The sequence below is a fragment of the Phacochoerus africanus genome, chromosome 8 (genome assembly GCF_016906955.1).
Source record: "Phacochoerus africanus isolate WHEZ1 chromosome 8, ROS_Pafr_v1, whole genome shotgun sequence".
In the NCBI taxonomy this organism is placed as follows: domain Eukaryota; kingdom Metazoa; phylum Chordata; class Mammalia; order Artiodactyla; family Suidae; genus Phacochoerus; species Phacochoerus africanus.
This window is the reverse complement of record NC_062551.1, coordinates 168,033,616-168,054,373: the sequence shown is the minus strand read 5'-3', so window position 1 is coordinate 168,054,373 and position 20,758 is coordinate 168,033,616. Positions and strand designations below refer to the sequence as shown.

Sequence of the window (20,758 nt, the reverse complement as noted above, 5' to 3'; positions counted from 1 at the left end):
TCTGCTTGGTTGTTGGTGGGTAACAGGGTTGGCGGTCCAGGAATCGCAACCATCGGCCTTCTAGTTCTGGCCAGCCTGGGCTCTCAGAGGTAGTTACGCTCCTCCAGCTGGATGGGCGGCGGCGTTCCTACCCAACTCGAAGGTCTGTGTGAGATTGTCCTGCACATCCCTCGAGGAGGAACTCCGCTTTTCCCTGAATGACTGTGTTTTCAGTGCTTTTGTTTCTCAATTCCCTCACTTCCCCAGTTGGTAACTGAATGTGCTCTTCTGAACTCAGGGAACCCCTGGGAGGCCGAAGCCTTTTTCTGCAAAACAAGAAGTGAGGCGCACGGAAAGACTCTTATACCCTGGAAGGTCCTGCTCACTTTCAGTCTCCCTCCCCTCCCCCCCACTTTCATTTTATACTCTTCAGCCTTTTTTTTTTTTAGTCTTTTTAGGGCCACATCTGTGACATATGGAGGTTCCCAGGCTAGGCGTCTAATAGGAGCTGTCGCTGCTGGCCTACACCACAGCCCACGGCAACGCCAGATCCTTAACCCACTGAGCAGGGCCAGGGATCGAACCTGCGTCCACATGGATGGCTAGTCAGGTTCGTTTCCACTGAGCCATGACAGGAACTCCCTATACTCCTCAATATTGAGGGAAACGGGTGGACAAGAAAGGGAATAAAGTTTTGGATGGGGATTTGGTTTCATTTTCACGGAGTTAAACAAGTGTGAAGGCAGCAGGTGGGGTGGGAAATGGATGGTGAACAGCATAAAGAAATAACCAGCTAATGCATCTGAAAGTGTGACGGAGGGCTCCGCTGGATTGGGTGCAATGTTCCCTTCTGGGTGATAGCTGAGACGAGACCCGATCTACACGGCCACTCCCCACCCCCAACAGGATGGAGAATTTTTTTTCTTTTAGGGGCTACACTATGGCATATGGAAGTTCCCAGGCCAGGAGTCCAATTGGAGCTTCAGCTGCTGGCCTACACCACAGCCACAGCCAGGCCAGATCCGAGCTGTGTCTGTGATCTACAGGGTTGTCTGAACCTGCAACCTCATGGTTACTAGCGGGGTTCCTTTCCGCTGAGCCACATTCAAACTCCCAAGAAGAATATTAAAGACAGTAAACAGCTGGTACCAAGACCCTAAAGGTGACACAGATCTCTGACACCTCCAGGAACAGAAAGGCAAGGGTTCCAGGGAGGCGACAGCCAGAAAAAGTAACGTAGGTCCTGTACTTAAGGAATTGGCTTTTATTCTAAATACAGGGAAGCCAGGAGTGATTTGCAAGCAGATGTATTTTAAAACCTCTAGCTGCTCTGCAGTAAGTGATTTGGAGGTGAGCAAAGCAGAAGCTTGTGGCAGAACTGGAATTTAAATTCCAGGGTCCCCGCTTCAAGGAAGTGCTCAGTACTGACTGAACGAGCCTGACAGGCCAGCCTGCTCTAAGTGCTGAGGAGGAACAGCTTCTGCTTCCAGGGGCTCCAGACCAGTGGGCAGGGGTAAGAAACCGCACGTACAAGGGTTCAGAGAGCTCTTGGCTGCGAAGGCTGAGAAGGACCCTCGAGGCTGCCAAGCCCCAGCCCGCTGGCCTGCGCGAGACTGCACTTAGTGTAGCCAAGGGAAAGGGAGGCCCGTTCACCTTGAGCGAAAAACGCCGCGGTGCCCCTCGCGGCTCAGCATCCAAGCAAAGCCAAGGAGCTAGGAGCCAGCGGGCGCGGTGCGGGCGGACCACAGGCAGCCCGCGCCCCCGACGCAGAGCGGGGTTTGGCGCCGGAGGCGGGGCTTCCGGGGCGGGGGCGGGGCTTCCGGGGCGGGGGCGGGGCTTCCGGGGGCGGGGCCGGTCTCGGCCGCTCTCCCCGCGCCTGCGCCGCAGACGAACCCCGCCCCCCAGGGGCCAGGTTCGCCGGAACCTCGCGTTCCCGACTTCTGCTTCCGGGTCGGCGCCATGGCGGTGGCAAATTCAAGCCCTGTCAACCCCGTGGTGTTCTTCGATGTCAGCATCGGCGGCCAGGTGAGGTCCCGGCAGCCACCCAGGCCAGCGCCGAAGGGAAGGTGCCCCGCGTCTGGCCGTCAGCTCTCACGCCCTCGGGGCTAGTGGGCCCAGGAAGCCGGAAAGTTAAGTCGGACCAGAACCTGCCGGCCAGTGGGTCGGGGGTGGGGGGAGAAGGGAGGAAGAGGAGGCGTCTTTCCATCCGAGCGCCCGGCCTGCGGAGGGACTGAGCGGAACGGAGGGGTGGGCCGCGGGGGCGGAGGTGGAAGAGGCCCAGCGGCGTTGGGGAGGGAGGGTTCCACGGGCTTGGACTGGGCTTTCTGACCGTCTCCCGCCGGTTGCAGGAAGTTGGCCGCATGAAGATCGAGCTCTTTGCAGACGTTGTGCCTAAAACAGCCGAGAATTTTAGGTAAAGAGATGTTCCAGCTTTGCCGGGTTAATTAAACCAGAAGCTGAGCCCCAGTCTGCGGAATCGTCTGTCTGCCTCTGTCCGTCCACTCGCTGTTCTTGAGATGTGATTCCTCTGGGCATCGCTCTGAGGAGTCTGGACTGTTCCCATGTCCATTTATGTTGTTAATCTGTGTGTCTGGACGTCTGACTAATCGGTGGGTGGGTTTGCTGGCGCCACTGTCTGAGCCGCCCTTCCCTAGATTAGGGGCGCTCACGTCTGTGATGCCACGGTGACCGAATCGTCCACTCTTTTCCCTTACAGGCAGTTCTGCACTGGAGAATTCAGGTTAGTCTCAGACGTGGTTGACTTCTTTGCTCGCTCCTGAGAGGTATCCTGGGGCTGCAGCGAGGGTATATGTGAACAACCAGCAGGCCTTGCATGATTGCTGGTGACAGTAATAGTAGATAATCCCCCATGGGTCTCTTCTCAGTTCATTTGCCCTCTTTATCGCTCTTCTCACCATCTTTAGGAGAGTCTTTTTGGCTCGAGTATGTGATAAACTCGTAAGGTTTATGGTTACCTGTCATCATTCCAAGTCTCTGTATTTTGTTTGTAGAAAAGATGGGGTTCCAATAGGATACAAGGGGAGTACCTTCCACAGGTAAGGGCTTTGGCAAGACATCCTGGGGGGTTTTTAGAATTACTTCCTTGGGCGATTGGTCTCTTTAGAGGAAAACAAAACCATGGGATAATTCTTAGATCTTGAAAAGGGATATTTTTATGAACTCAACAGGTGAGTTGAAGACTTCCTTTAAAAAGTGATAAACACTGTATTTTGAAATCCTTATTGGAAGTATCCGAATCTTCTCTCTGGATCTTTCGTTCTGTTTCAGGGTCATAAAGGATTTCATGATTCAGGGTGGAGATTTTGTTAATGTAAGTACTGTTCTTTCCTCTTGAGTCCTGCCGGGTGTGTTGCTTTGTTGTTATCGCACCTGCTTTAAGACAGGGACCCAGTCTCGCCGCTTGAGGGCAGTTGCCAAGTTTAATGGGGGGAGGCGGTGGGGATGGGAATGTCCTTTAGAGTTGATGATGGTTACTGGTCACTGCACCACTAGGTGATAGAGAGCATATCAACACCTTGATTGAGTCACTGACTTCCAAATCTCAGCCTTTTAGGGCTGGAAACGGAACTTTCTCAGCATACCTCTAGATGATCCATGGCAGACCCAGATCAACTGGTCACATGGAGTTTGGCTAGAAACCCGATGCCATTTGTTTTTTCTAAATGGCAGTAAGTCTCTTTCCAGTGAGCTAAATGCTTATGCCCCCGCTTTCCCATCCATTTCTGGTATCCTGGTGCCTAGAAAGCTGAGGGTTTTTTAAATCAGAAGTTCATTAGTGGGCAAAGAATCAGAAGAAGAGAGTTCCCGAAGGATGTTTTCTCTCTTCCCTGGGAGAGACAATGAAGTAGTCCTTCTCTGCTAAGGACTCGTGACTAGACTGTGTCTGCTTCCCGCATAAATGCCCTTTCTTCTTTCCTAAACCTCCTTCTGTCCTTACCCCACCCACCTGTGTGCATGGCCTTTCTTGTTAGCAGCATTTGGCTAGTCGTGTTGCTGTTTTCTTGGATCTGGGAGACATCCTTTCTCCTTTGTATGTGTATTTAGTTTGACTCAGAGTTTTTTAAGATCTCTCTTTTTCCTGTCCAGGCAAGGTAGGAGTGCACTAGGTCTATGATTCTCATGCAGCAATAGTTGGTTAGAGTCAAGTAACTGCTCACTTTAGACGAGGTGTGTCATTATTTGCTTCCTTTAATCATGTCACCTGCCATTGTAGGCACTTAAGTTTGCAACCCCTGCCCACAACTGATTGTAGCAGGACAACTGATTGTAGCAGGACTTATGATTGTAGCATATACTTTTTTGGTAGCCAGTAAGAAGGCCTTAGAAGCTGTTCTCTGCCTTCTTTCGTTTCTTCCCACAGGCTCCTGTATTGCTATATTGTCTTAGCAGGGACAGGACCAACTTCTAAGCAGTCACTGCCAGGCACATCCAGTCGCTTGCTAGGTAGCCCCAGGGTTGGACAGTAGTTGGTCAGCCAAAAGGCTGAAGGTCAGAGAGAAGCAATTCCTCAGAGCCACCCTTAGGGCAGAAAAAGTGGAACTAGCAAGCGGCAGAAGAATCTCAGGATTTGAGACTTTCTAAAGGTGGACCAAGGATATTTGTTTGGTTTTGGTTCTCCTCTTCCTTGTTTTTTTGTCTTTTTAGGGCCGCTCCTGCAGCATATGGAGGTTCCCAGACTAGGGGTCCAATTGGAGCTGCACCTGCAAGCCTACGCCACAGCCAAAGCAATGCCAGATCCAAGCCGTGTCTGCGACCTGTACCACAGCTCACAGCAACACTGGTTACTTAACCTGCTGGGCCAATCCAGGGATTGAACCCACGTCCTCACTGATACTAGTCATGTTTGTTACTGCTGAGCCATGACAGGAACGACTGGTTTTTCTTCTGGTTGAAAAAGAAAAGTGCAAAAATGAAAATAAATCGTCTCTTAAGGAATCTTGCCTCCCAAGGCATATACTCTTGGCATTTAAGTTTATAGCTGCCTGTTTTATCATTCCATATGTATGTCAGATGTAATTTTTAACAGGCGTGGGATCATACGTATGTTTTAATTTTTTGTGCTTGATGATTGTCTGCACTTTCCCTTGTCGTTAAGTCTTCTTTCAAAACATTCTTTCTAATAGCTACTAATATTCTGTTGGGACTAGCCAGTGGATCTGTGTGAACAAGCCACTGGTGTTGAAGATTTAAGTTGCTTTCTGTTGTTTGCCCTTCAAATTAATTTTGCCATTTTCCCTACTCAGGCTTCGGGAGCGCAGTCGAGAGTGTGGTTTAGAGGGTGGTGGTGTAACTGGTCTGTTCTCTCGGTTTGCTGGGAAATGGGAAAGGAGGCTGTTTTCTCTTCTGTGCGTGTGCATGTATTTATGTGGAATTAAGGGCGTACTGGCTCACGTGTACACGGTGCTACATGGGTTGCAAAGTGCTTTGCTCAGACACTGGTGCTGGATCTTCACGAAAACTCTGTGAAGATGATTGCCTCCTCCCTTGGTAACCGAGAGGACCGTGGGTCAGCGCTAGGAAGTGACTCGCCCAGCTCGTAAATGACGGACCTGGAACTCACATCCCATCTTTCCACTAATCAGGGCTGGATCTTATTGATAGTTTTTCATCAGTAAACATTCGAATTTGAGAGTTTTCTTTCCTTCCCTGGCTTATCTTAGTCCCCTTTGCTGGTCTTTGCCCCTGTAAGAGCCCTTTGATTCTGCCCTGGGCCAGTGTGTTCTCATTCGTCCATTGTACCCAGTATTCTTTTTTTTTTTATAATGATTTCTATTTTTTCCATTATAGCTGGTTTACAGTGTTCTATCAATTTTCTACTGTACAGCAAGGTGACCCAGTCATACATACATGTATACATACTTTTTTCTCACGTGATCAGGCTCCATCATAAGTGACTAGACATAGTTCCCAGGGCTACACAGCAGGATCTCATTGCTTGTATCATTGTAGCCAGTATTCTTCTCTTTACTAACTGGCTGGAAGAGTTTGGTCTTTTGTCACCCTCTCAGCATTACCTTTAAACCCCAGGGATTCTATTTAAGGTACTGCAAATATGGCCTTGTTCAGGTTTTATTACCCGGCCTTAAGTTTGCTCACCTGAAAAAATGAGGAAGATGATAATGCTTATGCCGTAGAGTTCTCGGAAGAGCAAGGAGATAATGCAGATAGAGCAGAAGTTTAAGCAGAAATTGGGGGCTTATGGCCAGGTGTTTCATGGCACCCACAGGATGACCTAGATCTAGGAATTGGAAAGCCACCGAACCAAGCAGTCCTTTCTCTCTGTTTCTCTAGTGCTCTCTGCACATGTGTGCTGCGTTCTCTTTTCCTGAGTCCATCTGGCAGACGCTGGGCACCTCCAGCTCCCAGGTGTACATGATACAAGCTCAGCCTCAGAGAGCGTCTATCCTACTTCATGATTCCCGGGGAAGGCACTCTGGTTGGCCCTGCCTGCGTTAGGCACCCTCCCCTGACCTCAGCCTTAGCCAGGAGGGTGGTATCCTGTTGCGCAGATGAGACTTCCAAGAGCATAGTTGAGGGGAAGGGGCTGGAGTCAGTTAAGAGAATTCCCTTGTGTGACCGCAGGCACGAGAGTCGTGAGGAGTGGTGTCGATTCTGTGTGCGATCCCTGTACTGCTGTCCTCTGGCTCGCTTCTGTCCTCACCTACCTTTATAGAGGCCCAGCTGCGACTTTTTTTCAGCCTGTGAGATGCTTAGCCCAGATGACGGGCTGTGCCTGCCTTGGGTGGGGCTTGCTTTGATTGCAGGATAGGGTCAGAGTGGCGTGACTCCCCACGTGACCTGCAAGAGGAACAGGACTTTACAGCTGCGAGTCTTCAGGTGCAACAGCTGCCTCCTCCGGGCTCCAGGGCAGCACTCGCAAGTCGCTAACACTTCCCTTCTCTCTGCTCAGGGAGATGGTACCGGAGTCGCCAGTATCTACAGGGGGCCATTTGCAGATGAAAACTTTAAACTCAGACACTCAGCTCCAGGCCTGCTTTCCATGGTAAGTGAGGGCCGGTCGAGATTCATGGGTAGATTTATAGCTAGCTGGGTTCTGGGCCCCTTTTGAGGCCCAGTGCTGTCTCTTGGGATGGAAGCAGTGCTTTCCTTCTCTTGCTTGACCTAGGAGTCACCTCTGTCCCCCCCGCCCCTGCCACCTCTTCATCTGTTTTGATTTTGTTGGGCTGGACCCACTAGCAGGCTGGGGAACCAAAATTGAACTCCGGAGTGTGGTTTCTCACTTTCTGAGCCGGGACACGTGGCTGGCTGGGTGCTCAGCCCTGCTGCTTAGAATACAGCCAGCGGTGCGTCAAATGCCAGTGTTCACCCGCCTGTCCCACCACTCAGCCATTCGCTCACACGGCCTGCTGACTGGTCACCCCTTCAGCTCGCTCACCACCCCTCCTCCCCATTTATTACCCGACTCCCCTTTCACCCCGCCCGCCTCCTTCAGCCCCTCATCTCCCGCACCCCTGCTCACTCCCCCTCTACCTGACCTCCTCCACCCCTCCCCCTCGCTTCCCTCTCCTCCCCTCCCCGTCCTCCCCCATTTCCCCCGGTCAGGGGCCAACTCTTCCTCCCTCAGGCCCAGTCTTTCCACGGGTGTCCTCTGTCCAGCTTGCCCACTCTCCCACTCATGTACTCAGGCCTTCCTCAGTAAAGCCGTGTGGACTTGCCCTGTCTCAGGCCTCGTGGCAAGGCCTGAGGGCACAGGCCTGATCCCTGTCCTCGCAACTCTTAGCCTCTAGTGGGAGAGCCACACATGCGCAATGGCGAGTCCGGCAGAGTAGAACGCGTGCCAGCAGGGTGCTGGGGGGGCTCCTCGGCGTGAGGAAGAGTACCCCGAGGCCTGAGCGTAACCGCTGCGAGGGTCCGAAGACGCCCTCCCCCAGGGAGCGTGTCGAGTCAGACCAACAGCCTGGACAGCAGACGTGGGACCATGAACTAGCAGGGTGGCATGGGCACGGGCAGGAAGGGAGGAAGGTGGTGTGACCGTGGGATGCGAGTGGGCAGGGCATGGCCAGTAGCGACCGCTGGAGAGGCAGGTGGGTCCCGCTCCTGAGGGGCTTTAAATGACAGAGGGAGGACGGGTCGGTGGGCTCTACTTCATGAGTCACGGAGAGCCGTGGGCCGTTTCGAAGAGGGTTGATCCACTTGGTGTTTCAGAACAAAGACCCTGGTCACCGTGTGAGTGACATACGGGCACGGAGAGGCTGGGGCAGAGGCGCCAGTTAGGAGGCCACCACAATCACTGGTGAGTCGCGCTTAGCAAACCGTGTACAAGCCTCCTTTTAGGAAAGTCAGGCTGGCAAGCCCCGGTAGAGGGCAGAAGCGGCCCGGTGGGTGGGCCGGGAACCCCTCTGTGTGTTTGCCACTGTGTCAGTATCTGCAGAGGCGTCAGAAAAACGGAGGCAGCTCCCTTCAAGCTGGCGCTGGCTGTCTGAAACGTACCTTGTAAGTGTTTCTGCTTCCATCCTCCACCAGATCACGCGCTCCTCAGGCAGGGGCTGCGTCTCATTGATCGCCAGGCCTTACCACCTGGTACGGAAAGATGCTGAGTAGCTACTGATGACTGACTGAAAGGCCATCAGACTAGAGGCCGTAGCACTGAGCACTTGCTCAACAAGCAGCTCATTTGCATTTAGTCATTTCCGTCCTCTCGGCGCCCCTGGAGATGGAGGCACAGATGGGGAAACCGAGGCCCGGAGCAGTCATGTGGCTGAACTCGGAGCACAGTCAGTGGGGAGCTGGGATTCCTGCTGGGTCCTCTGGCTCCAGGGCTTGTTCTCTGAACCAGTAAGCTCCCCCGCCTGGAAGAGAGGATAATCGAGTGGCTGTGGGCAGAGGCCTCGGAGCGGAAAACACGCGCGGTGGGACTGCTTTCCTGCGCGCTGGCGACTCCGGGTTCCTACATTGAGCAGCAAGGCAGGCAGATAGACAGACAGGGAGATGGACGGGGAGAAGGACGGAAGGAGAGGGAGGGAGGAAGAACTGGGCCCCCAGGGAGTCTACCCTCATTCCGGAGTGCAGGTCATTCCTACTGGCTCAGGCAGGTCCTTGTTTCCGTGTGTGACGTGTTCCCATGTACTTGTATGAAAGCCGTAAATAAACAGCCTCGTCTCACTCAGGAAGTTTGTGAAGTGTAATGTGAAATCCCTAATTAGCGCTTGCCCTACACATCAATGTCTTTGATGTATTTCATACTCATTTTTCTTCTTCAGTGTTGAATGCAGTCTCAACCAATTTAATTCTACTAAGTGGCCAGCGAAGGCTAGTGACCTACTGAATAATTTCCAGCGTTGCCTCTGTAGTGTTGCCTTTATGAGACCTGTGCTTTTAATAGTACTAATACTTTCAGTTTTCCATTTTTACTCATTTTTTTCCAAAATAAGGGACGTATGTGATGAAATAATCATATAATTTCACAGACACTGGTAAGGCAGTGCTGCTGAAACGTGACTTGGGTTTGCTGATTGCTTTGTGTTGTAAGCCTGTTCTTTTATAATGCATTGTGCAATATAATGATATAGAAACATTTCAAAGGAGAAAAGGGGAAGGGATATGGCTGGAGAACTTCAGATTCTCAATTAAAAAAAATTGAGAATTTCCTATAAAATTCAGTAATAATGGATTTGGGGTATATTTGTCAAAAGCAGACATCAGGGAGTTCCTGTTATGGCTCAGCAGTAAAGAACTCGACTAGTATCCATGAGGTTGTGGCTGCCATCCCTGGCCTTCCTTGCTCAGCGGGTTATGGACCTGGTGATGTCGAGAGCTGTGGTGTGGGTTGCAACTGAGGCTCGGATCCCGCATTACTGTAGCTGTGGTGTAGACCGGCAGCTGCAGCTCCAATTCAACCCCTAGCCTGGGAGCCTCCATATGCCGCAAGTGCGGCCCTGAAGGGGGGGGGGCAGACATCATTGATTAAATCTAGTCCCTTTTTTTTTTTTTTTTTTTTTGCCGCACTTGCAGCAAGCAGAAGTTCCTGGGATTGAACCCGAGCCACAGCAGCGGCGACACCAGATGCTTAACCTGTTAGGCCACCAGAGAACTCCCAATGTAACCTTTTTTTCTAGTGTAGCGCTATTAGAACAACTTCTTATGCCTTAAATTTTTTTATCGCCATTGTTAAGGGACAGTTCAAAACCATTCAGACCGAATAGCGTAGGGCATAGCAGTAGGCTTTTTCTCAGCTGGTCACTCACTTGTGCGTGTAATCCAGCTGTTGCCGGTATTGGACTAAATGCAGCAAATCAGGTTCCGTAACCAGTTGTTCCACATTAGAGAATGTGTATTTATTCAAGGATCTGGCTCCTTGAGGTCAGAAATAGTGTACTTTTCCTCTCTGTGTCCTTGGGTCCTAGCTCAGGCTCTGGCCCGCAGAGGCTCAGTCAGGTTTGCTGAAAGGAAGCGTGGCGGAGTCAGGGCTGCGGGCACCTTGGGGAGTTTTGTCTCTTGGACAGCACGGCCAGGAAAGCTCACCGTAACTACATTGGTTTCCATCAGGCAAACAGTGGTCCCAGCACAAACGGCTGCCAGTTTTTCATCACCTGCTCTAAGTGCGACTGGCTAGATGGGAAGCACGTGGTGTTCGGTGAGTCCGAGTCCTGTCCTGGTCCAGACCCCCTGCCCCCAGAGCGGAGCTTCCCAGGGAGCTGGCTCCCTAACTCTTGGACCAAGAGTGCTGGACAGGTGTGACTGCTCTGGGTGGGAGTAGGGGAGGTGGAAGCTGTGGGAGGTGGGAGAATTGGGGGTTAGAAGCTAGAGGGGAGGACAAAGGGGCCATCTGACATCTGACCACGTGGGCATAGGTGTGTCTGAGCGGGGGTGGCAGCACTTAAGAAATACCGCACAGAGGCAGCAGGTACAGCGAGGCTTTGCAATGGCCCAGACCTAGGTTTGAGCCCTAACTTTGCTCCTTGCTACCTGCGACCTTGGGCAACAGTTCACTTCCCCTGAATCTTAATTTTCTGACGTTAGTCTGAGGATCAGATGAGATAGTCAATGACTGAGAATGGGTCTCGGATGCTGGAAAATACTGTGCAAATAAGGATAGTAAAGGACTTCCTGTCGTGGCTCAGTGGTAACAAACCCGACTAGGATCCATGAGAACGCGGGTTCGATCCCTGGCCCCCCTCAGTGGGTTAAGGATCTCGCACTGCTGTGAGCTGAGGTGTAGGTCACAGATGCGGCTCAGATCCGCATGGCTGTGACTGTGGTGTAGGCTGGCAGCTGCAGCTCTGATTCGACCCTAGCCTGGGAACTTCCATATGCCGCAGGTGCCTCCCTGGAAAAGCAAAGAACAAAAAAAATTAAGAATAAATGAGGATAGTAAAGTCTCGCTCTTACTCTTCCCACAGGGAAAATCATTGATGGGCTTCTAGTGATGCGAAAGATTGAGGTGAGTACTGGGTGGCGCGCCTCTTTCCCGGCCATCCTGCCCTCGTACTGCCTGACCAGAGCAGTGGGGCGGGTTCGGGGCCTGGAGAGTGGGGCCAAGTTTGTTAGGCCAGGCGTCATTGCCTCCTGTCCAGGGAGTAACTGCTCCAGGAAAGGAAGGAGAGACCCCGTGCCTCCCGCGTGTTCCGGGCCCTACGTCAGCCCCTCTGGCGCGTCCTGAGGCTTGGCCTCTGCCGACTCCTTCGCCTCCTTGCTGAATCCTCCTCAGTATGGTGTTTCTGGCCCTTCAGGACCCGCCCCCACCCCCCGCTCCACGAGCCTTTCTGCCACTGCCGGGCCACGTTCGAACCACACGAGGCTGCTAGCTCTCCTCTAAATGTGCCGTGCACATCCTGCCTCTTGCTCCTTCCTGCCCCCGGGCCTTTGCTCATGCTGAGGACCAGGGGACTAGGGGAATGTTCTCCCTCCCTTTCCTCCTGGCGGGATTCTGTCCGTCCTCCTGGGCCCGGCTCAAGTGGCCCCTGGTCTGTGAATCCTTCCCTGGCCTGTGTAGGCAGCAGTTCAGTTGCTTCCTCGCCCTGTATACAACTCTGTCTTACAACTTATTGCATTATTACGTGCCATGGGCTTGATGGTTTTAATGGTACACATGTTCTCTTTGATCTGTATTCTGTTCCTCACCTGTCGGATAGAAAGCGGACTGTCGTCAGGCCAGCCTGTGGGTCCGCAGTCCTCAGCCCCGGGGCCGTCAGGCCTCAGTAAGTGTGAGGTGGGGGCGTGTCTGAGTGGAAGAATCACCCGTGTGCTTTCTGTCCTAGAATGTTCCCACAGGCCCCAACAATAAGCCCAAGCTGCCCGTGGTGATCTCGCAGTGTGGGGAGATGTAGTCCCGAGAAAGACGGAATCAGGTGAGCGGGTCTTGCCCGGTCAGGTGTCAGAACCCTAGAGAAGGCAGCCTGGTCGAGCGGAGAGAACTTTAGGTTTGAAGGCGTGGGGCTGAGCCCATTTCCTCTCTCTCTGACCTGGGAGAAGGCACTTCCCTTCCTGAGCCTGTGTTCTCACCTGTCAAATGGCCATAACACCTGTCTCCTAGGGCCACTGTAAGGTCATGAGAAAAGGGTCGGTGGGGACTTCACTTTCCCTCCACTTGCGGTTTACAAAGCCTGGACCTGAGAACCATCAGACACTTTCTCACAGCGCTCTTTGTCTCACGCTCCATTCAGTCGTCCCGCTGGAAGGACTTGGCTGCAGCCCTGAGGGACTGATTCCCTGCTGGGACCAGCCTGGGCAGCCAGGAGACACACCTGTCATGCCTCTTGTCAGAATGATGCTGCAGTTCCAGGCCCTGACTTCATGTTTGCTGGCCTCATAGGTGAATGCGACCCATTTCTCAGCCTGCATAGACTCACTGCCCACCCATGCTTGCCACTCCCTGCCTGCTCCGTGCTGGGCAGCAAGCTGAGCCCGGAGAGCCCATACCGCTTAGGAGCTTGTGGGGGAAAAAACACATAAAACACATTCTCAGAGGGGGTCGCCAGTAATATGAGTGAAATTGCTGAGTATTAATAAGCGTTGAAGAGAAAAATTGATCACTTCAGACAGGTGAAGGATGGTAGTCCCTTGCCTATCTTTTCTTTTCCAAACATCTTCAAACCTTCAGAAAAGTTGGAAGCATAGTACATTGAAAACCTATATACGTTTCACCTAAATTCACCAATGTTTATCATTTTGCTTTGACGTTTGTTTCCTTGCCTTCTTCCCTCCCCCGGACCCCCATTTCCTCGCCTCCTTTCTTGCTCCCCTTCCTTCTTTCCTTCCTTTCCCTCCCTTCGTTTTCTTTCCATCTGGAAGTTGGGGCTTCTAGACACTTGCCCACTAAATCCTTCAGCAGGCAACTCATAAAAATAAGAACATCCTGGGTAAAGACGAGAATGTTGTCTAACATACCTGCTTAAACTTCGCCACTTGTCCACAACGTAACTCTTACAGCTCTTCGGGGGGCGGGGAGGGGGGGGAGGAGGTAATCCAATCAAGGTCAGTATTTTCATTTGGTTGCTTATTTTTACTTATAAAGATAACATAATCTCGTGAAATAAGAGGCAAGAATTTCATACCAAACCGTTAAAGCCCCTCTCCCCTTGACAGCACTCCCCACCCCAGCCCCATCCCTCTGCTTTCCTCAGAGGTAACTTCTTTGTCTGTCTGTTGTATGTCCACGGGGCCTTTTCTTTGCCCATTAAATTTGGGGAGGTTTTGTTTTTCCTAAAGGGCATCGTAATGTTGTTCATCGTCTTATTTCCCTTTGCCATTGTATCTAAAAGACTTTCCCTCTTCCATTCACGTAAAACTGCCTTGTATGTATGTATGTATGTACTCACATTTTTAGGGCCACACCCATGGCACACGGAGGTTGCCAGGCTACAGGTCGAATCGGAGCTGCAGCTGCCGGCCCGCGAGCAACTCGAGCAACTCGGGATCCAACTCGCGTCTTCCAGCTACGCCACCGCCCACGGCAACGCCGGATCCTTTAACCCGCTGAGCAAGGCCAGGGTTCGACGTGCGTCCTCGTGGATGCTGGTCAGATTCCATCCCCCTGAGCCCCGACGGGAACTCCTGCCGTGTATGTGAACAGTACACAACTGATGTAATGTGCTGTGTCTGTAGCATATATTGTATGTTACCTTTCTCTTAATGACTTGAATAATTATACGTTCTGAGTCGTAGTGTTTTACTTTTTATGTTGTGACCATTTTCTCCAGAATATATTTTAAGAAAAAACTGGCACCATGTTGCTTACCTTAACTGATGATATCCTTTGTTAAAGAGAAATTCTAAATTTTGGTGCCGTCACAATTATTCATCTTTTCCCTGTGACCGTCGTGTTGCGCTTGTTTCAGAAGATCCAAACGACGGCAGGTCACAGGGTCTGCCAGTGTTTCTCTAGTTTTGTTTGGATACTGGCAAGGTTATCGAGAATTTATTTTTCTGGACTCGGCCTTTTTCCCAAATGGAGTCAAATGCCACACCATCATAATGACTGTACATACCTCCATCTGTGACTTATTCTGTGTTCACAGCATCTGGCTCTTACAGGCGTTCAGTTAAAATTTATTGCACGAGTTAATAGGGAGGGAGAATGCCAGGCATTTTAGGCAGGGAACTGGTGTGAGCAAATGCCAGGGCAGGAATGCACAAGTGTGTGCTAGAAGCTGCCCGAGGACTCTCTCATCCAGCCAGATGCTCCCTTCTCAGGCCCAGTTGACACTCTGAGCTTTCTCTTCTGCCAGCACTGGGGGCCCCAGGGCTCGACCTGCTCTTCCTCTGCCCTCGCTGCTGGCTCTTCCCTTCCTCGCCCCTTCATTTCTTGGCTGAACTAAAGTTGGGCTCGTCAGTCCTTTTCCTTTTAAAGGCCAACCACTAATTGCCACCAGGGGACAGAAGGTCACAGAAAGAATAAAGTTTAGAAATTCTTTTATATTTGGGGCCTTTTCTCTGTGTTTTTCTGAAACCCTTACAGAAAGAAAGTTACTGGAAATCCATGTTGGCGGTTTGATTTCTGCACCCATCAACCCTCCTCTCCTCCTCTGCTGCTGCAAAGGTCATGTCAACCTTTGCCCCTGTGAAATGCCTTTTTTCAGCCTGCAACCCCAAGCAGAACAGATTCCACGGGGACCATTTGATGGCCCAGTAGACATTCCTTTCTGCGGTGGCGGAAATGGTCCGTACTGCTGCCGTTGTCATAGCTTCCAGCTACATGTGACACTGGAGCACTCGAAATGTGGCTGGTGGGGCTGAGGGACTGAATTTTAAATTTTATTTAATTTTAGGAGTTCCCGTCGTGGCGCAGTGGTTAACAAATCCGACTAGGAACCATGAGGTTGCGCCTTCGATCCCTGGCCTCGCTCAGTGGGTTAAGGATCTGGCGTCGCCGTGAGCTGTGGTGTAGGTCGCAGACGCGGTTCAGATCCTGCGTGGCTGTGGCTGTGGTGTAGGCCGGCAGCAACAGCTCTGATTTGACCCCTAGCCTGGGAACCTTCATATGCTGCAGGGGTGGCTCTAGAAAAGGCAAAGAGACCCCAAAAAATAATAAATAAATAAATTTAATTTTAATTAAATTTAAAGACCCATTTGTGGCACCTCCAGTTTAGTCTTCTAACCTTGGCTTGCTCAGAATTAAATTTTTCACGGCTGATGCTAAGAAACTATTCAATAAAGGCAGTTATATCACTTAACTGAACATTTCTTGTGCTCAGGTTCTGAGCTAAGAACTTTACTTGAATCACCTCCTTTAACTTTGTCAAGTTAAAAACTTAAAGTGTTAGATCCAGGGGGCAGTCTGACCTTAAGGCAGTCCACAGATGGGTTCCCCACTTTGGGTTTCTGAGTAATGGATTTGGGAGAAAGTAAGGGGGAAAGGTGATGAACTCCCCTGGGAGAAGGGTATCATTTCGTCATGTTTTTTCCCAGCTGTAAACCTAACAAACCTCCAATTTCTGAAGGCATGTTTCCGACCTCCCAGGCTGTTTGGAGGCAGAATGATAGGTGCTACTTTTCAGTCCTCCTGGGCAGTCTTTCTCAAACTTGAATGCACATGTGACTCACCAGCTCATCTTGCTAAGGTGCCGGGTCTGGAGGGCCTGTGGCTTGCAGTTCCCACCAGCACTCGGGGGATGCGGATGCTGACTCGGGGTGGCGAGACTGCAGGAGAGTGACCCTCTGTCTTTACATTGAGACCCCACCGTATTCCGTCAGAGGAGCCCCAGGAGGAGATAATCTCGTGGTGGCACCAGTCCAGCGGGAATCCAGCGCATCCACATCAAGGCATCCCTTCCTCGTTCGCTTGAGGCCTCGCGCCTGAGCACTGGGCGTAGAAAGCCATGGGAGGAGCCAGAGCCAGGGGAAGTCACTTGACCCCAAGTACCGCCCTGTGAAGCACTTCCTTCCACAACTTCTTTTATGCTCACCCTTAAGTCCTGACTGGTTTTAGTGAAAATGAGGTTTTCTGTACAACTCTAGATGTAGAAACCTCGGTTGTATCTCAGTGGGTCCTATGAAGGCTTTTTATGATGAATTTCATAAACGAACCTTGGCCCTCAGGGTTATTCTCCTGCTGTTGTCGGAACTGGGTCTGTGGCTATTTACAACCACATGGGAGATGGTGGAGCCTCTTTTGAAAGCCTAGGAGAGCCACTTGGAAAGGGGAGTGGCTGTGAGCTCTGACAGCCCCGCTCGTCTCCCTGTAAGCCTTGAACTTGGTGCTTGTCGAGCCAGAGAGAGCTTTCTTTAGTTCACTGTTTCCCAACTTGCCCTACAGATAGGGATTGCTTAGGTCGTGAGCCACAAGGGAGTTCCAGTTGTGGCACAGCAGAAACTACTCTGACTAGTACCCAGGAGGATTCAGGTTTGATCCCTGGCCTCGCTCAGTGGGTCGGGGATCTGGCGTTGCCGTGAGCTATGGTGTAGGTCGCAGACACAGCTTGGATCCCATGTTGCTGTGGCTGAGGCGTAGGCTGGCAGCCGAAACTCTGATTTGACCCCTAGCCTGGGAAGGTAAATATGCTGAGGATGTAGCCCTAAACAAAAAGGAAGGAAGGAAGGAAGAGAATCACTCAGGGGCAGTTGTTAAACCTGCTCATTCCCAGATTGCCTCCAGTCCACCCCCCAAAGAGTTTGCGTGAATTCGAGGTAGAATCCAGGATACTATATGGTGAGCATCTCAGGTGCTTCTTATCAGAAAAGTGTGGGTAACGCTGCATTCGGTGGTACTGGGTGAGTCTTTTTTAACATCTGCCTCTTAGAAAAAAATATGAGGAGCACGGTACGTAATTTTCAGCTATTACAGCTTACAACGGGGTGTTATTCAAGCTCAAATGGCCAGCAGGTTAAAAATTAATGGTACCTGTGGATGGTGGATATAGAAACAGCTGTGAAGCTGCTGCTGGAAAGACCGAGGTTTAGGAAACACTCTCCCCACCTGGGGTTTCCTGTAGGCGCGATGCGTTCCGGAAGAGCAGGACTATGACAGACATGCTGGTGGCGCGTGGGCTGGTCCTTCATTTCGCGACCAAGCACCAATTAATTCAGATAGGTCCCACACTGCAGAAGAGGCTACAGACATTGGAAAGCCCAGTTCCTGCTTTCAAAGAACGCACAGTCTCTTGGGAAAACCGACAATTAGAGGACCTAAAGCACCAGGCTGGCGGTTACAGGACCCGAGGAGGAAAGCGTGAATGCCTGTATCCGCCTGGAGTGTTGGGGAAGGGCCGCAGAAGAGACGTCCCAGCCGAGCACATGGAGGGATGGAACTCGTCAGGGAGCTGAAGCTGCCATGCGGTGGGGGTGGGTATTCCACGCAGAAGGCATAGCGTGAGCAAGGGCACAAAAGCAGGAAACAGCAGAAAGGGTAAGGGAAACTGCAAATAATTAAATATGGCCGAAGCAGAAAGGTATGAAAAGCAAACAAGAGGTGAGGCTAGAGGAAGCAGAGCCAGCTGTGAGAGCCTGCACAGACCCAGGCGTTCACACAGTAACCGGGCCGGGGGTGAGCCTCAGGCAGTTTGTACATTGCCCCTCCCAGGGGAAAGGTCCTTTAGGCGCCTGAGATTTCCAAAGGCGGCCTGACTCCAGAAAGAACCAGGCCAGTACCCGCCAGTGAGGGATTTTGAGCAGGAGAACATCGTAACTGAATTTTCTTATCTGGTAGATGGTTCTGGCAGCATGTGGAAGAGAGGCCAGAGGCCAGTGAGGTGTCCACGGCAGCAGTCTGGGCTGGAGGAAAGAAGCTCCACATGAACGTGCAGGTCTGGGGAGCCCCAGAGATTCGGCAGCAAATATTTGCATGCCTGCTGGGTGTGTGATGCTGTTCCCTGCCCCTGGAAGTCAGAAGCCCTGCCCGCTAAAAAGGGCGGGGGTGGGGTGGGGTGGGTGGAGAATGGCTCCATTCCAGTCCCTCCAGTACAAACGACAAGCTCCCTTCTCTAACCGGGCACATCACACCCACGGAACACTCACTATGTAGCCTTAAAAGCAGAGGTGGGTCTGTATGTGTTGGCAGATTTCTAAGGTAAATGAAGGAGCAAAGTGAAGGTGTAGTCCATGGTACAAACCTGATGCTCTCTTTTGAATGACTCTTTAAGAAATTCCTGTAGTGACAGATAGCTGACTCGTACCAGTGGTTCCCTTTACAGAGCAGGGACAGCAAAGAGACTTCCTTTCAGTTTATATTGTCCTGTATATGCTTGATCTCTCTACATGGAGCGTGTATTTTATAATAGAAATACGTACTGTGCATACGTAGTCTTAACTAATTCTAGTTCTTCCCAGCCCTTTCCAGGAGCTTGTGGCCACCTAACATCAGTTTATAAATCATTCCCTGGTTCCCTCCTGGCTGCTCCCCCGTGACGTGGTTCATCTCTCTGCTACAGCGCTTAACACAGCCTGTCACAAATGTGCTCTCTGGTTTTCTCTAGACCGGGAGCCCCTCGAAGGGCTAACACAGTGCCTGGGCGGTGGCAGAGCTGAGGGCCCAGGGCACCACGCAGCGGCTATTGAGGACTTTTACGTATTTGTGTACATCCTGCCTGAGGGCCTGCGGCGTGAGGCCAGGACCCGCTGTCCTCTGGGGGAGGCGGGCGTGGCCGTGTTTGGGAGGAAGGGGACAGTAGCCAGGTACTCACCCACCCGTCCTTCTACACTTGATCTTAGCCAAAAGGCCGAGAAGCGATTCCCCCGTCCTTCTAGTACCGCCAGCTCCAAGGCCACACACAGAGGGCGGGACTTTCTCTGCTCTCTGACCCTGGGGCTGAGACCTTCCAGGAGAGGGACGCTCCTCATTCTTGCAAAAAGCACACACTCTGGAGCCACGCACGCCAGGAAGCTATCGCGCCATTAAACCCCTGGGGACCCTAGTTTTGCTCCTTGCCTAATGATAAAAAATACGCACGACACAGAGTTGTAAAGGGCAAGGAATAAATGAGACAGCACGTTGGCCATAAAGGTTAGTGTCTGTCTTGGTTCTTGTGTAACATACCTCTCAGCCCTGCTCTGGGGCACGAAAGCTCTGACCTGTGGCAAGAATCGAACTGGTTCTGCCCTTTGGAGGAGGAGGGCTGGGAGTTTAGGACCGAGTGCGTGTTCTCTCTCGTGGACCGTCCCCGTCCAGTCCCTCTGAGCTGCTTCTCCCTTCCGTTCCTCACAGACCTCCGCCTCTGTGCCGGCGTAGGCCTTCCCTTGCTCAGGCGGATGCTCTCGAGTAAGATAATCTGGACTGGCCCCCGTGTGTGCTTCCCTGCCTGCTGCTGCCGCATTTGACCAAGAGACCTTGGAAGTGTCACAGATTCAGAACCCAGGATTTTGTGTTTTAAGTTTTCAACTGTAAATAAAGTTGGTTGGTTTTTGGTTTTTGGGGTGTTTTTGCATGTGTGTTCTTTTTAAATGGTTGTAATGATAGCCCTGTCTCCTCACGCCTTAGCTTCAGCTGGGAGGACTGGGTCTCACCAGAGCCCTGCATGGACCAGAGCCAAGCCCTTTGCTATGTGGGGTTGATGCCTCAGATTTAAAAGCAGTTGGAGGAGTTCCTGTCGTGGCGCAGTGGTTAACGAATCCGACTAGGAACCATGAGGTTGTGGGTTCGATCCCTGGCCTTGCTCAGTGGATTAAGGATCCGGCGTTGCTGTGAGCTGTGGTGAAGGCTGCAGATGTGGCTGGGATCCCGCGTTGCTGTGGCTCTGGTGTAGGCCGGTGGCTACAGCAATAAATAAATAAATAAATAAAGGCAGTTGGAGCAGTCAGCTCTTAGGTTCAAGCTGATTGGGCAAAGAAGGCAAAGCCCCAGGGCCTTACAGCACTATTTATTTATTTATTCCAGGGATGTTCCCAGTAGCTTCAGTTTGATTAGTTCTGGAGCCTGTAGGAGAAGGGTCACTGGCTTGGGATATTTTTGGATGGGAGGCCGTTTGATAAAATGTATCTTGATTGTAGTGAAGTGGGAATAATTCAGTAAAAAAAAACCCTTGGTTTGAAACTGAAGGCCTTTTTTTTTTAAACAGTTGAAGTCTTGAGACACCTTTCCGAGCCTCGGTTTCCTCATCTATAAAGTGGGGTAATAACACCTGTCTACTTCGTAGCATTGTTGAAAGGGCCAAACAAGAGAATGGATATGAAGGTGTCTTGTAAACAGTAACGTGCATTGGAAAACGTTTGTTTTGAAAACATAAAACGACTTCGTTGAGCATAATGTTCAAGAGGTAAAGGGAGATCCCTGGTATTCCTTTCATGAGGCGATTTAAATGTTACCCTCTTCCTATTTTCTCCTGACTCAGGGACGGGGATGACTCATAACTATTAGTACCAGGCTTCT

General features: G+C 51.4%; 1 protein-coding gene across 4 annotated transcripts; it reads left to right on the top strand.

The window, feature by feature from the left end:
• The first annotated feature begins 1,903 nt into the window (after nt 1-1,903).
• On the top strand, nt 1,904-19,800 carry PPIH (peptidylprolyl isomerase H). Of its 4 annotated transcripts, XR_007136213.1 has the most exons (11): nt 1,906-2,004; nt 2,328-2,392; nt 2,696-2,719; nt 2,991-3,035; nt 3,268-3,310; nt 6,911-7,003; nt 10,507-10,594; nt 11,361-11,401; nt 12,219-12,308; nt 18,104-18,200; nt 19,598-19,800. XR_007136213.1 is itself a non-coding variant. In XM_047789477.1 (10 exons), exons 1-9 carry the CDS (start codon nt 1,939-1,941, stop codon nt 12,285-12,287), a joined length of 534 nt encoding a protein of 177 aa, XP_047645433.1. In that variant the 5' UTR covers nt 1,906-1,938; the 3' UTR covers nt 12,288-12,308; nt 19,598-19,800. The 4 variants fall into 4 exon arrangements, 3 of the variants coding, with proteins under 3 accessions (XP_047645432.1, XP_047645434.1, XP_047645433.1); XM_047789477.1 differs by lacking the exon at nt 18,104-18,200; XM_047789476.1 differs by lacking the exons at nt 18,104-18,200; nt 19,598-19,800 and having other exon boundaries at nt 1,904-2,004; nt 11,535-12,308.
• Nucleotides 19,801-20,758: the final 958 nt, after the last annotated feature.